Source organism: Patagioenas fasciata, chromosome 1 (genome assembly GCF_037038585.1).
Source record: "Patagioenas fasciata isolate bPatFas1 chromosome 1, bPatFas1.hap1, whole genome shotgun sequence".
Classification (NCBI taxonomy): domain Eukaryota; kingdom Metazoa; phylum Chordata; class Aves; order Columbiformes; family Columbidae; genus Patagioenas; species Patagioenas fasciata.
Genome location: NC_092520.1, coordinates 15,543,728 through 15,563,701, shown reverse-complemented (window position 1 = coordinate 15,563,701; position 19,974 = coordinate 15,543,728). Strand labels below are relative to the sequence as shown.

Genomic DNA, 19,974 nt, shown 5'->3' with positions numbered 1-19,974 from the left:
CACAGTTGCGAAGAAAAAAACTAATCCTCTCCAGTCAGGCAACGTTCAGTGTTTTAGGAGCAAAAAGACAGTGAAGGAAGAACAGCAGGAAGAAGAAACTGGGCAGAAGCATGACTGGAAACTGTGAGGATGAAGTAAAAAACAAAAACCACGACAACACAGAAACAAACAGTAAGAGAAGCTTTTGATTCACCTTCTTAATTTCAAGGCAGAACCAGAGGGTTTTTTAGTTTCTGAGTCAAAACTTCTGCTTAGGATTTAAATAAGACCAGGATAGAGAAAAAACTATAAAAATATGTTCTGTAAGTGTGAAAATTGATATTTTCCTCAATGCTTAACATTAGGATAAAGGTATTAATATACCCCCTATACTGTGGCTCGGCTAAAGACCGAGAAGCTGTTTCCATCTTGTCTGCCCCATTGCCTCACCTTTGGGGGGATTATAAAGGTAAAAGTTTCAGTAAGAGCACAGAATCTACAGTCTCAGCAGCACTAAGACAAACCATGCCCCGACCCTAGAGACACATCATCAACACTGACTTTGTTTCTGTTGCTTGCTGCCCAACATCAGTACCCACCCTTTTTGCCCTGGTCAACGCCCACAAACCCATGAAGCATCCTTTCCCAGCTCAGGTACACAGGGAGAACATGTGCATTGTGTAATTCAGACCGTGATGAAGGATGGACGGTCAGTATGCAGACAGAGCTCAGCAACATGGATGTCTCTGGTGACCCCACTGCTTCTTCTGCCCTTGCAATGGCACCACAGAACATCAAAAATGGCTTTACTACTGGCAGCTATCCTACAGTAGCAATGAATATTGCAGTACTTTCAAATCTTTCATGTTATTACATCCTTCTTCCCATATACAGTTTGATGTCATTAAAGCCAGGCTCTGTCCTCAGAGAACTTCATCTGTGCTGGAAGCCCAGAGGCTGGTGGACACTGGAACAGGCTCCCCAGGGAGGTGTCACGGCCCCAAGCCTGACAGTGTTCAAGAAGAGACTGGACAACACCCTCAGACACATGGTGTGAACTGTGGGGTTGTCATATGCAGGGATAGGAGCTGGACTTGATCCTTGTGGGTCCCTTCCAACTCAGGACATTCTCTGATTCACACAGCCCAAAGCCGCCAGGTTGTATCAGCCTTCCTGACACCATACAAATGGCCTATGCTCACGCAGGTAACTCGGCACTCAGGCTGGCTACTTGCACACTTCGGATTAATGAGATACAGCTCCAAAATTGTGTGGCACACAGCAGCAATTTTATCCATGCCATGTAGCCTAGTGCCAGGAGAGGTTTAGGTTGGACATCAGGAAAAGGTTCTTCACCCAGAGGGTGCTGGAGCACTGGAACAGGCTCCCCAGGGACGTGCCACGGCCCCAAGCCTGACAGTGTTCAAGAAGAGACTGAACAACACCCTCAGACACATGGTGTGAACTGTCAGGTTGTCACATGCAGGGACAGGAGCTGGACTTGATGAACCTTGTGGGTCCCTTCCAGCTGAGGACATTCTATGATTCTATGACTCTAAGCTGCAGTGGGAGGTGGGAAAGGGAAGGCAAGACAGCCCTGGCTCCTCTCTGCCCAGCGCACAACTTTCTCTCTTCCTCCCCTCTCTTCCCACAGCCCCTCTGGCTGCAGACAGGACAGCTCTGCCTCACCTGGGGACGGGGCTGGGCAGATGGGGGGATCCCCAGCCCAGAGTTCCCCATGGGGCACAGCCCTCCCCAGGACACATGGAGGGATCCCAGCCCAGAGCTCCCCATGGGGCCTCAGGCCTACCCAGGACAGGTCACCCCATGGCCACCGGACACCCCGGGGAGCTGGGCAGGGGCATCGCTCCCCTCCACAACCGGGATCCCTCCTTTTAAAATCAGAATAGAAGCATTAAAATGAACTTTGTAAATACAAAAGGGGAAGGGGGGAGGAAGAGTCAACTATTTCACAAGAGGAAATGTCGTGGGAATGTGCTGATAAATACATTCTGAAAACATACCAATAACATAAAGTACAATATGTAACGTAACACATGAAATACGAAAGTATTTTAAATTATTTTCAAGTTGTTATTGGTGGGTCATTTTAAGTAAAACAAAGTGCTGCCTTAATACATTATTCTATGTCATTAGGGGATACTAGTTTACAAAATCCAGTTTTACAGTCTGCTTTTTATTTAAGGGCTATTCAAAGGACTTGTAAGTTACACTTGGCATCATGATGGAAGTAATGCTTGTGAAAAGCAACGCCCAACAAGTAAAAACAATTGTATATGTACCCATCTGTACATTTGCGGTCTCAGTCATCACAATTAAAACAGGTCGCCAGCTGTTTCCTCTGGAGCGTTCCCAACCCAGCAATAACTTGCTGCAAAGTTCCCTCATTCAAGATAAATGGCTCCCATTACTTTATTAAAAAAACAAACTAAACCATCCAAACCAACAACCCGCCCCCCCCCCCAACAAACAAACAAACAACAACAAAACCCCACAACATCCCAACACCCTCTTTTTTTTTTTTTTTTTTTTAATGAAAAGTCTTTTAATTAATTTGCTTCACAAGGAAGCAAACTAACAGTACCAACAGCTTAAACCTTAATGGTATAGATCAACAATGTCCTTTTTTCCCAAAAGATGCATGTCTTTCATTCATTTTTAAATCCCTATCACTTAAAACATACAGCACAGCTCCACAAACGGCAACATCTGCATGATCAAAAAAGAACTAAAGCTTAGTGTAGGACGAAGTGAATGAATGAGAAATCAAAAAGGATACAAATTTATTTATCTGAATTGGCAGAATGTATTATTAAAAAAATACTTCATTTATTATCTAGAATTCTGGTTTAATGCAGTAAAATCAACCCCATGGATCCTGGGGAAAAAACCAAACACACACCAACAAACATGTACTTAGTAAACTTTATGAAGTTTTTGTTATATACTTTTGTAAAGAACGTATCACCTTAAAAAACATACTTCCAGACAACATTGAATCTCCTCAATAATTAGCTTAATACTAAAGAGTACAGTGTTACACTGCACTGCTAAAGGTTAAATACAATAGCTATGATGCCATCTGTATTTAATGAGTAAAGGAAAGCAACTACCTAAAGGTAGTTATGTATGACCAATACTGAACTGAAAGACAAAGCCAAGTTTGGAAGGTAATGTTTAACCCAAGATAGAATGGAAAGTTACTGTGGAACACAGAATATTTTTTTTTTTTTGTGAAATGGACTATTGGTTTAACTTATACTTGCACATATAGTCTTCATCAATGCAGAGGCAATTTTTAAATACTCTAAAGTACACTAAACACCATTTTATAGTATTCTAAGCATATATCACCACTATCTTCAGATATATGAATGCCAGCACAGAAAAAATACACATACAGAAACACACAATTTGTTCTTCAGACATCTTGCTGTCCAAGAGCCAAAAACATCCAAGCCTGTCAGAGATTTCCTTACATCTTGCTGACGTGACTGGGGAAGCACCAGGACTGTGCTGCACGGTGCTCCCGACACGCTTGGGCAGACAGGTCAGTCAAGAACGTCCTCTCTCCAACCTCACCACACCTCACATGGACGTGCTACAGCAGGCTCCCTATTCATGCTTGAGTACCAACTTCAACTAAAGCCTGCAAGGGAGTTTTTGCCAGTAAGTATTACATTACAAAGTCAAGAGTTCAAGGTGGACCTAAGTCCCATAAGGAAATTTCCTAAGGATTAATATTTGTTTACTAGACTTCAGTGATGAAGCAGAATAAACCTAAGATCCATGAGTGCTGGAAGTGCTGGGGGAAAAGACTTTCTTTTACAGTTCTAAAATGAAAGTAAATATATTATTAAATGGTTACTAATTCACAGATGTACTTCCAGAGCTTTTAGTGACTAGCATTAGTTGCAGCCACGCTACTTCAAGCAGCTTTAAAAAAACCCACAACATCAAATAAAATGTCCATCCTCCTTCCTGTGGCTTTAAGCTATATTGAAAAAGGGCAGGGAAAATAAAAAAGTAAAACAAGAAGAGCAACAGATGGTTTTCCTGATCAGACAGAAAAATCACAGATTTCAGATTAACTCTGACAGGCTGCTATAAGTGCGATAATAATCAACTTTCTCCCTAACAAGAATTGTGGATGTTAAAAGCCATATAGGATCCATAGTGTGTTTCTAAAGGTAACTAAAGAGGATGTCTCAAAATGTCACCACTATGGCAAGTGTTCAACATGTCAAAATGTAAACCCAAGAGGACTGTCTTGAAATAAAGCCTCCCATTCTTCTCATCTTTCAATATGTTGGCTGTGATTTAAATAAAGCCTTACCTTATACAACACAGATTTCCTTTACCACTGTCACAACCTGGACTGATTTGTTAGCAATTCTTTTTCTTCCTTTTTTTTTTTTTTTCCTACCGAATAAGGCCCATAATACATTAGAAGTGTACAATTATCTACAGCTTCAAATGGAATTACAGTTTAGCCCAAAGGGAACAAGCTGCTAGATCAGTGCCTTAGTCTGCAAACTGAAAGAATAATTTGTGCAATTTATAAATATTTCATAACCAATGCTGACTAGGCCTCAGTATCACTGCAATATAATTTAAGAAATAGTAGTATAATACAACAGCCACATATTCCTACAGAAAACAGTATTATATTTATTAAACAGATTTTCAGAAAAGTTGTATTTGGACAAGTACACATCTGCTAAATCTTCTCAATTTTCACTCAGGTTGTCACATTTCACTGGCTGCTGCTATTTCCGTTGCCACTTCCACCCTGGGTTTGTTTCCCCCACTTTCCAAGTGGTAACATTTTAGAAAAACTTATTTCAGAAGACTGAGCTCAGTACCAGAAGTGATATTTACTGGGAAAGCATAAGAGAAAACAGAAGAAGGGAAGAGGGGTGCAGAACTTGAAACTGTTGATTTTCTTACCAATTTAGTTCTCCTCTGGGTTTCATTCCCAAGAAATTATAGGAAACTACTTCGTTTTGTTAAGGTTTAGGGTTATATTGCTTAGGTATTTATGTAAATTCCAGTTTGTAAAATAGCGGCATGTCAGATGCACTTTGAGCTGAGTATTGGTGTCAAAAGATAAATTACATTAGAAGATTCCACTGTGGAAAAAGAAGTTAGAATAGTAAAATAATGGTTCATCTCTTCATGGGATTTCAGTCTCTTTTTAGATTTGGAAAATTATTATTGGATGAGCTGCCTTATCCTCCATTTGGTTTCTCTTATTTTGCTAATCTGGGTATCAGATTTTATGGATCTGTAATAAGGATCTCAGGCATTCCTTCAGTCTGTGTTTACATTTACCACAACCTCCAAAAGAAAAAAAAAACCAACCAAAAACCTATTTGTACCTTCCTATAATACAATGAAATATACTTCTGATAGTAAAAGATACAGGCTGAAGCAAAGATGCAAGAAGTTTTAAAATTACATGGAAATACCCGGCCAGACACTCTCAAATTGAAGGCAAATTCTGCCAGCAGACAGCGGTTTAAATTCGCAGCCCAAAAAACCACAAATATCCTTTAAGAATTCCAGCATGGGAAGGTACACGAAGGTAGAGGCAACTCTGGTCTGTACTGCTCTTGTGATAGAATCAGGACAGACCAGACTAATTGAAGCAATTTTGGACTCAATATATGAACATTCTTAATATCTGCTCTATAATTAATCTGCTAAGTAAACTCTGCAAAGGCTTAATCCAATGAATTAGCACCATGACCTTTCAGATTTTGAAGCAATTTCTACCTAATCTAAACTTCAAACTTTCAACTCTGATTAACTAAAAATTGAAAAAAAAATCCATTCAATTTGAAGGATAGTTTATCCTGACCTAACACAGACATGCCCATAAGAAAAATAAATAGTAACTATTGCTGTAAGAGTTAAGATCCTCCCAAGGAGCACAATTCAGAGTGGTAATTTTGTTTCCTGTGGCGATTCCCACCTTGAACTGTAGGGAAAGGTTTTTTGCCAATATTTCTCAACTCTTGAAAATGAGTGTACTATCTTACAAAACTAAATCGAAATTTGTCAAACAAATCCATCATACATCAGGAAGGAAAAATATTATAAAAGACAAAGAGACACGGATATTAAAGATGTCTGGTTTAAAACTTCTTGAAATAAATTACACAAATGAGGAAGCAAGAAAAATGACAAAATTAAGACTTTTATGCCCAAATTTATGCTTCAAGGACTATCTATTATTCTCCAAATACCATCATATCTTCCATTATATACTGGCAAGCAGACAACTTTATCAGAGCACAGTTACTTAAATACATATAACTTAAACAAACGAAACCCAAGGAATTTCTCTGCTTCATTTGATTAAAGCACTGTAAACTCACAGGAACTGTACTGGTATTTTGTCCTCTACACCGTAATTTGGAGCTTATTGGTTCTTTGCAGTGTTAGGACAGAGAGATCACAATAAGCACTCCAAATTCCCCACAAAGACAAAACCAGCAGTGACACTATCACAGACTCAGTATCAGTCTCTCTGGCCGTGGCATTTAACCCCTGTATGTTTTTTAGGGAATGTTCCCCAAGAAGCTGTTCAAAAACTGGTCATTTCCTGGGAACAAGCATTTCTCCAGACCAGTCTTCTGGGTCTCGTCACAGCAGCAAGGCCAGACAGACCAGCAGGAAGGGCAGCAAGGTCCCCGGCAGGGATGGAACCCCCTGGCTGAGCACCACTCGTGTGCCTCGCGGAGCGGACTGACAGCCGAGCCACATCAGACCTAAGCCTCACCAAAGCCCAAAGCTTCGCGAGATGCGTTTGTAAGTACAGTATAACATGTACATACCATATTAGGCAACTGGAATTTTAACTTAAAAGTATTTTCATCTTGCAAAACTTAATAAGCAAATATAGCATGTTTTTTATGAAGGTTTTTTTCCTAAACATGTGTAAAACATAAAATGTAGGGCTGCTATGGGGAGTAAAAATCCTTTTCCCCGCTCTAGAATTTTATTGAAACAAACCTTTGTCTGCCTAAGTAAATCCAGTTACAAACAGTATCATAGTCAAGAATTCTTTGCTATAAAAAGTAGCTATTGTGTCACAAATATTTAAACAAATATAAGCCTTCTCCAAAAATTAAAACAATGCTTTGAGCCAAGACATTTACACTTTCCACTCCACTCCTTTTCAACCATAGTCTACAAAAAAGCTACACGTTTATATACAAACTAAGACGACTTGCAAGAAAGCCAGGTTATCTACAATTTCCAGATCCACTGTCAGTACTTGTCGAACACAATACTTGGAGAGATAACCTTAAGACACACAATGTTACACAATTTAAATAAATCTCATTACTTGACTTAATACCAGTAAATTGCCATTCCCTACTCAGACACAACCTCACAAAGCAAATACAAGTAGAATATTTCAAATGGATCAAACAAGGGCAAAATGTTTCTTAGAGTCTTGAAATATCTTTAAAGTTTCTAATGGCTGCCTATCCCACAGTATGTTAGTAACAACAAAATCAAAACAAGCCCACACCAAACAATTATTCAAATACCACCACCACACTTGAAACACTTTATTAAAAAAACAGCTGCAATATATACCCCATGTTAATGTTCTACTTTGATTTCAAAAGTAGCAAGTATTTTCAAAATATATCATTCTATTTGGAAATTCATCTTCTGCAGCATGAATTCTTCAATATAACCATTTTCGGAATACAACACCAGCAGAGCTGTGCTAGAAAAAGCCTACTCTAGACTATATTACTTTATCACATCTCTCCCAAATGTGGCATCCTGAAGTGACAACAGAAACATTTTAAATCATCTAAGCGATTTCTTCCATTTTGTTTGGAACATGGGATGAATGGATGTCCCAGGCAGCCACTTGCTCTCACAGAGCACTGTATCAAAACCCTTCCACAAATTAGTAAATCACTTTTCTTGTCTCTCCTCTTCCTTCTACTCTTCTGTGTAGGAGTGGAGGCTTCCAGGACTAGCCACAATAAATCTGTATTCACCATGTTCTCACAGAATAAAAGGAACGGTTTTAAAAAGTGGTTATTAAAAAGTGCTGCATCTCCATGCCGCTAGGAAGTCAGGTTTAACATTTTCATTATCTGTCAAAGAGAAACCAGCCTCTGTTTCACCTGATGGAGGTACACACAGAGCAGCCCTGGGGCTGAGCCCCACAGCTGCACAGCTCAGCAGGGGGTGGGGAACAATGTTCAGCACATTATCTTTTGCCCAGCAGGTATGAAGTGATCTTAAAGTGCTTCAGGAGACCTAATTTGAAACCCCAGCAGCTTGAACTGGCACCCACCGAAACTTAACAGTGGGTTAGCATAACTTCCTACACTGTAAGAGTCCGTATAATCCAATTAATCTTTACCTTAAATAAATTAACCATTAACTAGAACAGATCACACTTCTCCAGAGTTGACTGGTATCCACAGCTTGTCAGAAGAATAGCTTTAAAAAATACGAAATATTGAGATATAGCTAAGATCAAATGTGGATTCATCTTAAATCAGAGACTCTTTCCATCCTCTCCTGCTTTCCTCTGCCCTCCCACCCCAACCTCACTAGAAAGAATTGTGATATAAATTGACTATGAACCCAAATCTTTCATTCTAAGAAAACAATTGCTATTTCATGCTCATGCAGGAAATAATCACTAGGCAACAAACAACTTAGTAAGCCGCAAAAGTAATATTCAATCCTAGCATTCCACAAACACAGGAGTTAGAAGTCATTATGACTATAATTCAGGCTTGCTGATCCCTGATTCTTCAGAGGCACATCCATACTTTAAAGGAGGGGAAAAAAAATGATATTTCAATCTTTCCAGCTGCACAAACCTTATTTGTGTGTGGTTCTTTGTGGGTGCTGAAACTGGGGAGGTAAAAGGAAAAGCAATGTATTCAGAATGCAGCTGAGAATCATTAATAGTGTTTTTCTGTTTTGTAAAGTTCAGCACGTTTATTACTTGAATGGTGAAACACTCTAATTAGGAAAAATATCACCAAATACTTCAACAAGTGTTCCATTTGCCATAATAGCTTTGTTGAATTTAGGTCTAGAAAGGGATCAAGGACTTCCTGGGCTTAAAACTCTAATCTCTACTAAAGATCTTGATTTCAGAAAGCACAAATCCTTCTTCATCTTATTTGCTCAAACCTGAAAATTAATATCTCTCAAAGCCGAGTTGATCAAACCACTATCTGTTTTTGAAAACGAGTGCCAGTTATTTTCAGACCAGCTCTGTAAGGCAATTCTCCAGTCCTCGACCTGTCTCCTCACAGACATTCATACTTCCACTGGGATGCCCAACTCTAGAAATACCAAAGCTAAGCAATGAAGGAGGGGAGAAGACGTACATTGAAGGCATCTCCTCATGGAATAAGAAAAATAAGCTAGAATGCGTCTACCAGAGTCCAGAAGATCAAACTATTAATGAGGGACACAACAGATACTTCATCTTGATCGGCGAGTGGCACGGACCTGTCTACTTGCCTACTCAGCTGTTCAGGTCAGATGTTGATTCCTTTAATCTCCTCAGCAGAAAGCACCAGGACAACCAAAGCAATTGTTGCCCACTGCCTGCCTCGAGCTCCTTCTGTAAACAGCATGAGCTCCAAGGCAAGTGGAGCAAAGTCTGAGACACCGCAAGCTTGCAGTCCAATAGAATAAAATGAACTAGCATGAATTTTAAATTCCAGTAGTGGAGCAGGATGTAAACAGCAGCGACTCAGGAGATCATCTACTTCAGATCCAGCTACTCCTGCCACAGAAGAAGTGTAGGACAGACAGGAAGCGCAGTAACTGCATCAGCCACCTCAACCTATTTTTTTCTTTCATTTGAATACACACCTTAAGGTAGCAGGGAATGGAACACACAAATTCTAATAACCTCCTGATATGTATATTGGAGAAGAAGAAAGAACAAGGCCTGTGTTGTTGATCTGATTTTCCTTTTCCTCCTTCACAGATGATTGTAACATTGTTTTATTTCCTGCTTTGTCAGCCTCATTTGACCTTCCACAGCAAGGACAAGAGCTCTGGGCTGGACCAACAGAATGCCAAACTTCACTGCCTGGTGCAGATGCTGTTTTGAAGCCTCTATAGGATACTTAGACTAGCATAAAATTACTCATTTCTTGGAGTTAAGAAACAATAGCACCCCAGAAACAGGTGGCATTTGTTTAAATATGCAACAGGGATCAAAAAAATAATGCTAGGAACAGATTTAACAAATTCTAAACAAATAGTTCAGGCAGTTCACACCCTGATAGTGCTGAGTTCCTCCCATAATTTGTTACTATTTAACTTTTGTCGATAAAAATAGTCCAATAGGAGTACCTAAGAACTGTGTCCTGTGATTCAGGTCTTGTAAGGAGCTAAGGCAAAGTTGCTTTGAAGGTCATCTGAAAAGTTAATCTTAAAATCCATTCTTCCAACTGGAGGAAAAAGAGCTGGCAAATCTAGGCAGGTTAATTACTGTGGAAAAAAACAGCATACAATCTTTGTATGCAAATTCACTCTCAGTTGCAAACAGCTTTCTGTGTTAATTCAGGACTCAACCCTTCTCCACCCATCTTCAAAAAAAAAGAAGCCTTTTGTAAATATCCTGGTCTCTACTATGTTCCACAAGTTCAACAAACTCAAGCACTATAAAAGTTATTGTGATGATGCCTATGCTAAAAAAATCCACCCCCGGAATTCTACTCTCAAGGCGGTGGCAAGATCCTCCTCTTTCCTTGGCTTGGATAAGGCAGTCATAGACCTGAACCACTGGAATTCATTTTAGACTTAATTGGTATTCGGTAATTGCACTCAGAAACCTGGTTATGAATGGGAATTCAGTGCAAAACAGGTAGAATATTAACCCTAGAAAGAACTTCATTGAACATCAAAGCTAACCTCAAGTGATTAAGGGGATGACCTGTAAGATATCCAAGTGATTCAGACCATAGGTGGCTCAATGGCATTTAATAAATAATTCCTAAACAGGCAGGCAACTCAAGAAGCCATTGCACACCACAAACAACAGATATACAGTGGCTTGAAATCGCAACTGGCCTGACAGGCACCTTCTGAGGTTCCTGATTAGCCTCCACGCGGCTCCCAAGGAGAGTCTCCTGCCTTAGAGACTGCATGTCCACAGACTGACATGTCAAGATTCACCTCCATGCACTTTAGGCTCCTATAAATTCTCTTCATTTTAACAGAGCATTGCACACACAGTTTGCACCATTAAAAAAAAAAAAAAAAAGTGGAATTTGGCACTTCCTAATGCCAATTAACCTTTTACATTTTTTTAAGAGATGGATGGAGCAAAACTTTGATTTTATTTCTCTTATTTGTGTAGTTTTATTTCCCAAGACAGAACTATTTGCTGCTTTGACGGAGGGGATGCTCATCCTCTGACGGGCTCTGTAAGAGGTCAGAGAAGCTGCCAAATCAAAAGCATTGTGTGTGTGGATGGCCGGTACAAGTGAAAAAGACAACTCAGCTTCTGGCATCACTGCTTAACTCAAACAAGAGAGCCTTCAGATCACAGCAGTGGACTCTAACAACTACTATTAGAGGTTTTCTTGTTGGTGGTGGTGCTTTTTCTTGTTGTTATTGTTGGGGATTTTTGTTTTGTTTTTTTGGGGATTGCTTGTTTGGGGTTGTTTTTGTGTGGTTTTTGGGGTGTGTTTGGTTTTTTTGTTTGTTTATTTTTGTTTTGTTTAAAAAAACCCAACTATTTCTCCCTAGTACCTTTTAGCTGACTTTTCAAAGTTCAACTTGAACGTCACTGCTGTATACAACATAATTGCCTGGTATGAGTTAACAGTTCTGTAGATGGTTAGTTGCTAGCAATTTTAATAATCCCATTAATGACTTGAGCTGTGAGTCAAAGATCACATGAGCCACAACTGCTAGCAGCAAGAGCAGAATTCAGTCCCCACAAGGAAAGATAGCACAGTTTAGAACTTCTGACCTATTTCTTGTGGTTTAATTAATGATTTCATAGATCATCATAATCCTACTACACTCCTAAATCGAACATCTGATGCTACCTGAAACATCTGTCATAATATAATTCTCTTCAGGGAGAAAAAGAAAAATAAAATTCAAAACCAGCAGAGACAGACTGAAATACACATTCCTTTCAGTGTTTTTTCCTAAATAGCACACAGTAATTAAAAACAGATACTAAAGTAAAATGCTAGAATATCAGAATGTATTTATTGGTCTTGGTTTCTTTTAATTCTGAAGAATATGGTCTTACACTGCTGATATTAAATCACCCTGATCTATAATTAGCCTAACACAGAACAGAGAAGAACTTCTTTAAGGAACAGGACAGAATGCCACTGATTTAAATAATAATGTTTATTATTTTCATCTGTATCAGCCACAATCCAGATAACACAAACAAAAGAGAATAAAAACAGGGAGATTCCTGTGGAAGGAATCAGGTGACACAAGCTGGGAAATAGTACGGAAGGAGGAGCTGGGCAACCTTCTCCTTGCAAAGTTTATGTTGGCACAGTCTATACTGAGGAAAATGACACATGTTCATTAAAAACACAGCTTTTGCACCTATAGTGTCTGTGTAACATTCTATGTTACCTATCAGTTTTGAAACACAAAAATCATGCATCTGTTTTGCACAAAACTCCTACTGGGTATGACAAATCACTGACCTCCTTTACATTTATTCACTGTGAATTCAAAGTATTTAATCTTTGTACAAAATGTTAATTGCAAAGGAAGCTGAGCGTAACTGTGCACAGGGTGATACGTCTAAAAGAGTGAATGTAAAATGTTGTCAAGTCTTGGCTATTAATATTTCAGACTGAGGAAAGCACAGCTGATAGTACAGTGGGGGGAAGCAACACCCTCTTCTCCGAGTAAGGGTGACTTACATCAAGTCTGCATTACTAAGCCTTTTTAGTATTACTGATTCACTGTCATTCATTGTGTTATTTTTACTTTAAAGACATCACTGTCTGCATAACTTTTAAATGACATTAAAAAATTACAGCTTGGCTGAATCACATGCAACTGGAGCTAATACCCATGTACTACTATCTATTAGTATGGCCCTATCCAATATCATGGTCCTTGCACTGCTGCGGATCACATGCTGCCACATGCATTTCAAAACAGAGGAAGAAACAACACTGGCAATTGTTGCTAGCTGTTTATTTTTTAAGGTTTAAAAGTCAGTAAAGCTGGGGAGCACTACTTCCCAAACCAAAATTGCAGGCAAATATCTGATAAAGCTTTTTATAGCACAAATCCTTTGATGTTCACAGTTTAAGAAAAACGAAGTTGTAGGTAATTTGAAGAAGCCCATCTGCTTATTCAAGAAAGTCAGGAGAACAGCTTACAATTCATGCACAAAATGTCTGGCTCTAAACTGGGCATGTTAGAGCTGAAAATGGCTATGTAGGTAATCTGGGTAACTTGCAAAAACACGGCAAGATTACACAGCCACTAAAAGACACGTAGATTTTTTTTGTCACTACTTCTATGGAAGAATTAAACATTTGTAAATAAAAAGTAAGCAATCATAAAAATTAGAAGTCAAAGACAAGAATTAAAAGAAAACAAAAAAAAACCAAAAAACAAATAAATGACTGGATTAAATAACAGATGGATTAAAACAAATATGAAGAACACCATCCATCATAACTCTGTTTGTACTGAGTGTGTCATGGAGCTGAACTAAAACTACTTCTCATGTATGACGTGTAATAAACTTATTGGAATAGATTAATTGTATAAAGAGAGTGTCTAAAAAGGCACAGGTTATAGGAAATGCAAACTGCATGCTATTATTAGAACTCAGGTTGGCAGCAAAAGCAAACAAAAACTAGGTTGCACTGAGTTACTGAACAGGGACCTTCAGCACTAGTATTGTCTCAAAAATAAGTTCATGGAGCTATCAACTCAGTTCCAAATACTTATTACTGGTAAGAAAAAAAAAAAAATCACTTATATTTCAACTTTGAAAATAGTTGAAAAGTTTTTTTAACAGAAATAATCACATCTTGACAGAAAAAGCCTTTTTCAGTGGGTGAATTTCCAGTGCTAAGGTGGATTAGAGTAGATTTCCAATGCTAAGCCTGAAATACAGATGTCTTTTAAAATCTTGAGAATGCAGTCCGCCTATGCATACAGTGGTTTTGTACAAAACTTATCAAGTCAGAATAGCACTGCAGACTGAAGTAAAACTTCCAATGGCTTGCACTGCTGTAGATACTCTTAAAAAAAGGAGGTGAAGGAAGAAGGAGGCACAGAGCAGGATTCATCCACACAAAGCTGTCTTTGATGATAAGCAAAGATCTAGCTTTGTTGGGACATGTTAAAGATATGGACAAATTCTAGGTCACTGCTCTAGGGAGATCAAAAATTGAGCCTTACTCTATAAAAGCACACAGTATCATCCAAGCTCTGTTAGACTTGAATTTGATTCCTGTCAGTTTACCTTTTACTCTTATAAGCTTCTTTGATGTACACGACAATCCATCAGGCAGTGAGCGCTTTAGAAGCTAGAAATCCCTTCTTTGAAGCTCCAAGTGAAATAAATCAGCTGTCAAGCTTCAAGAACTCTGTTTTTTTCCTAGTTGTAAATGCCTGTTTAATGTCTAAACAATAAAATGTCTTTTCTTTGCTACATTTGAGCTACAGGTAAAAGGAAAGCTGTCTTTGTCCTCAGGCACTTCATTTTTAAATGCAAAACCTTATGTCTTTAAAAGTTATTGATCAATTCTAAGACATAAAACTGAGATACTGTATATTTAGTTCAGATGCATAAAATATGTACAAGTTAACTTTAACAGCCAAGAAATAATATGTAGAACGGCAAAGAGCACATGCACACCGCTCATTTTTTGTCTCTTTCCAAGCTGGATACATCTGAAGAATGTACGTAGTTTTATATCAGAGTAGAAGCCACTCTCCCTTACTTTTCTTTCTCTCCCTTACTTTTATACGTCAATAAAATTAAACTTCCCCTCCTGCGCCCCTGCTACAGATTAGTGGAAGACAATGACCAAATACCAACCATCTTTGATGACAGTTCCCTACCTATCACAATGTTGTCAGGTGAGGATAAGAAAACCTTGCTATGGAAAGCAAGTAGCTCAGAGCTTCTGCCCAGTTATTAGTGACTCAGTCAGGAAAAGAGAAATATTGAAGTCAGAGGAGACTGGCTGGAAGGCCTGGCCCAAAGAGTTCGTGGCGAACAAAGCCAAATCCAGTTGGCGGTCAGTCACAAGCGGTGCTCCCCAGGGCTCAGTACTGGGGTCAGTTCTGTTTAATCTCTTTATCAATGATCTGGATGAAGGGATTGAGTGCAGCCTCAGTACGTTTGCAGATGACACCAAATTGGGTGGGAGTGTTTATCTGCTGGAGGGTAGGAAGGCCATACAGAGGGATCTGGACCAGCTGGATCGTTGGGCTGAGGCCAGTTGTATGAAGTTCAACAAGGCCAAGTGCCGGGTCCTGCACTTGGGTCACAACAACCCCAGGCAGCGCTACAAGCTCGGGGAAGAGTGGCTGGAAAGTGCCTGGCAGAAAAGGACCTGGGGCTGTTGATCGACAGCAGCTGAATATGAGCCAGCAGTGTGCCCAGGTGGCCAAAAAGGCCAACAGCATCCTGGCTTGTATCAGGAACAGTGTGGCCAGCAGGACTAGAGAAGTGATTGTGTCACTGTACTCAGCACTGGTGAGGCCCCACCTTGAATCCTGTGTTCAGTTTTGGGCCCCTCATCATAAGGAAGACATTGAGGTGCTGGAAAGAGTGCAGAGCAGGGTGAAGAAGCTGGTGAGGGGCCTGGAGCACAAGTCTGATGAGGAGCAGCTGAGGGAACTGGGGCTGTTCAGCCTGGAGAAAAGGAGGCTTAGGGGAGACCTTATCGCTGTCTACAGCTACCTGAAAGGAGGTTGTAGCACGGAGGGGGTTGGTCTCTTCTCCCAAGTAGCAAGTGATAGGAGAATGGGAAATGGCCTCAAGTTGTGCCAGGGGAGGTTTAGACTGGATATTAGGAAAAAATTATTCACGTAAAGGGCTGTCAGTCATTGGAACAGGCTGCCCAGGGAAGTGGTGGAGTCACCATCCCTGGAGGTGTTTAAAAGGTGTTTAAATGAGGTTCTTAGGGTCAACGTTTAGTGCTAGAGTTACATTAGGTTACGGTTGGACTTGAAGATCCTGAGGGTCTCTATGACTCTATCATGCTATGACTTGAAAATAGGTTTTAATATGGGATATGCTTGGAAAAGCCTACATTTGAGTTCCAGCATTACACAGATATTTTAAAAAAATACTAACAAGTCCTACACTCCCTTCTTCTGTTGCCAACTTATCTTTTTAGAAGTAACTACTCTTTAATAACTATCTTTCTTCCTCTCAGAGATTTCAGGAGAGACATGGGGGCTGTGTGGTACGTAAGACTCATGACACTGAATGTAGCCATTCCAAAGATGGATTATAATCCAAGTTTCTCACGAACAGGAGCTAGAGCGCTCCAGCTGCTGCGCCACTGCCCAAAAGCATTACTGCAACCACCGCAATGCCTTGCGGTAAAGTGATAGAATTTCTGAATCCTGGAAATCTTTCCAGGATTAGTCTGCTGGGGGAAGAATATTTTGATGATATTAAAGAGGCTTACACTCAAGACTAGCTGAGCTGTTCAGTTCTGTGAATGCAGAAGTTCTGGGTGTGCACAGAGGTGAAACATTAAGCAGCTAGTAACCGGCAGAAGTTCACACAACTATATACTTAGGAATGCACAAGTTGTAAAGAACATATTCCTGTTTTAGACGCTTAAATACTTCCTCTGTCTTACTAGGCACTTAAGTGTTTTTTTTTGCAGACCTTTGTTGTTTCATAGGAAACTTGTGTACGTTTTAGTATCCCAAAGAAAACTGGCTGTCAATTAAAAACAGCAGCAGAATTTAGACTATTCAGTTTACGAAGTACTGTTGAATAGTCTCCTCTACAATGAACCAAGCTATATCATGAAGACATAGTTTTTGACACGTATTTTTAATGTCTTGCACAATTTCTACTTAATGAATTTTTCTTTTTTTTTTTATATGCTCCATTTAAAAAAAAAACACCACAAATTACCCCTCTATATTCATAATATCATATTAAATATATGAGTAACAATATAAAATGTTACTGCAATCAGAGCACAGAATGTACTTACCAATATTAATTTCATCATCAGTTTCAGCATCTCCAATACACTCGAACTGGAAATCTTGTAAAGACTGTGAAAATTTTTGCACCGCCATGGATAAATCTAAAATTCAAGAAAAAGAACAAGAAAATATCAGAACTACTCGACTATCACTTCACTGGAGCAACGTTCCATTAATTTCTGCATGAAACATTTTTATGTTTACACAGTTTCCTCTCTATTATCTTTTTTGGACAGTAACTTAATTCACATTTAAAAATCAAAGTACCTGAGATATCCCAGAGACCTATGAAACACGTTGACGCCAGATTTCAAACATTAACACAGCCATTATGTTGACAACTGAAGAACTGTTATGCTTCTTGAAAAATAAAAAATTACCATAAGAAGTGAATGTCTAGCAGTAAATTGCATATATAAGTAGACTACTGTTTAAAATGTTGCAAGATTAGGTTGCAGATTAAAATAACGATTATGACAGTTTCTTTTGTAAAAATTATCAAAATAATTACATTCTAACTATTCTGATACACTAAAACATTATAGTGTTATGTAAAAGCTTTGTAAAAAGAAATTGAAAGGAAAAAAATAAACCACAATGCTTGCCTATCAACTAAGTTGTCCATGTATTCTGAGCACTATTTTCACTGAATTACACAGAGTGGACCTTCAGATCAAAGAAACATCAAATCAATCCAACTTCATAGCACAAAATTCCATTAGAATTGTAAACACTCAAAAAAAAAAAAAAAAAGAAAAAATCATAAATACAGACTATCAATGCAACCACCTACATCTATTTTTTTTTTCCTTTTTTAGGTATATAATGGCACACACAGAGATGAATGTGATAACTAATGAATTTGGTGAAGACTTGAAATTGCTACCAGTCCAGGTGAGCTCAGAAAAACAGCAACAATTCTTTACGTCCAAGATCACGGGTGTCAAACTCATATTCAGCAGGGGCCACATCAGCCTCCCAATTGTCTTCAAAGGGCGGAATCTAATTTTAGGACTGGATAAATGTAGGAGTAGTTAGCATCTATTTTAAAGCTAGGATAATTGGCAATTAAGATTCTTGTATCTACTACTTCTAATCAGAAGTCATGCTAAGGATAAGTCATGAACAAAAGACAAATCATAAACTGTGGTTTAAAAGCATCGTGCATCTGTCTCCACCCTTGCGGATGTTCAAAAGCTGTCGGGACATGGTCCTGGGCAACGAGCTCCACGTGGCCCTGCTTGAGCAGCTGGGGTGGGCCAGACAACCTTTGGAGGTCCCTTCCAGCCTCAGCCGTCTTGTGATTCTGCAATTTCCTCAACCCTCTGTTATTGTAAAGCCATAAATACTCACTTATTCAATGCTGGACACAAAATTAGAAAGCCAACCTTTTTCCTGGCAGGAATAAAACATAGCACATAAACACACAAATTGGCCTAATGTCCCAAATCAAGACACACACACAAAAACGTGTCATGTAAATTTGGACAATCTCCAATAGTAAGAACCATTCCACTATCCTGAATGAAATAAGTGTTAAGAAAAAAATCTTTCAAACACCTCCAAATAAGAATCCATACAGTAAGGTGACTGATTTTTTTTTTTTTAAAGGTAACCACTATAATGCAATAGAGTCCCTATGAGGAGTTTGCACCAGCCCTCTATTTACCCAGTGCCTGCTGATTCCATATTTTCACATGCAGCTTTAGGGAACATCAGTCCAAAAAGAGAACCAGCAGTCTTTATACAATAGAGACATCCACAGATTTTTTTTCTTGTATTATTAAGGACTTTCATATGCTTACCTGATAAATAACTGTGGTGTAAAGAACTGGGTAAACAAATTCTGTATCTTTTTGATAAAAAGCAAGGAAAAGAGGAAAGAACGCTCCCCAGAATTAACGCATCCTTGCTGAACATTTCCTACTATACTGTATTAACAAATTAGATGCTAAACAGAAAGTGTTTCTTACTATTTGTATAAAAACAAAACCAGATTTTTATAGGCTGAAGCACTCCACTTCATGCAAATACAGCATCATTGACCTCTAAGTAACTGATTGTTCTACAGTTGTTAGAAAGACCTAAACTTGAACTTAACCACAGCAGGATGCTTTTGAGTTTAATGGAAAGAAACACGGCTTTATTGTTGGCTCTTCCACCGGGTTACTACACTGAGCCCTAAACCGTTTCTACAGAATTGCTGCATAGCAGTTGATACCAAAAGGAACAATATGGCCTTAAGGTGACTGAATGAAGAAGATTCTAAACTGCAAGTACGCTGAAATTTTAAAATAACCCATCACTACCAGGAATGCAGATTTATTTCCTCTGGGCAGTCTAATAGCCATCCACAACGACCAGCATCTCTTTGAATGTGAAAGGAAATGAGGGAACGTGGACTCTCCCCATCACTCGTTCACACGTGCAGGGCACAGTGGAACAAATGTCAAGGGAATGGAAAACAAATGATAAATATATCTAAGGTGGAGTCTCCATTTTATATCCCAGATTCGTCATATACAGATGCTGCTCTCTCTTCCACTGTGTCAGCAAATCCAACAGTGTTAATGCTTCTATGTTTTGAACGTGAAGGAGGCAGGTTTAACCAAACTCCGAAACTGTGGGTATGAAGAATGTAGTAAGAACTACAGAGCTCATTACATAACTTGATAAAATAATCTAGAACAATACTATTTGGAGATTTCTTACTTTATATAAGACCTACTCTAATAATCTGAAAGTATTAGA

General features: G+C 39.0%; 1 protein-coding gene across 1 annotated transcript in view; it reads right to left on the bottom strand.

The window, feature by feature from the left end:
• Nucleotides 1-19,974, bottom strand: part of ARHGAP42 (Rho GTPase activating protein 42) — a 165,922-nt gene that overhangs the window by 114,460 nt on the left and 31,488 nt on the right. Inside the window, exon 2 of the mRNA XM_065832144.2 lies at nt 17,229-17,324. Within this exon, the coding sequence (XP_065688216.1) occupies nt 17,229-17,324 (96 nt within the window). The remainder of the gene's footprint in view (nt 1-17,228; nt 17,325-19,974) is intronic.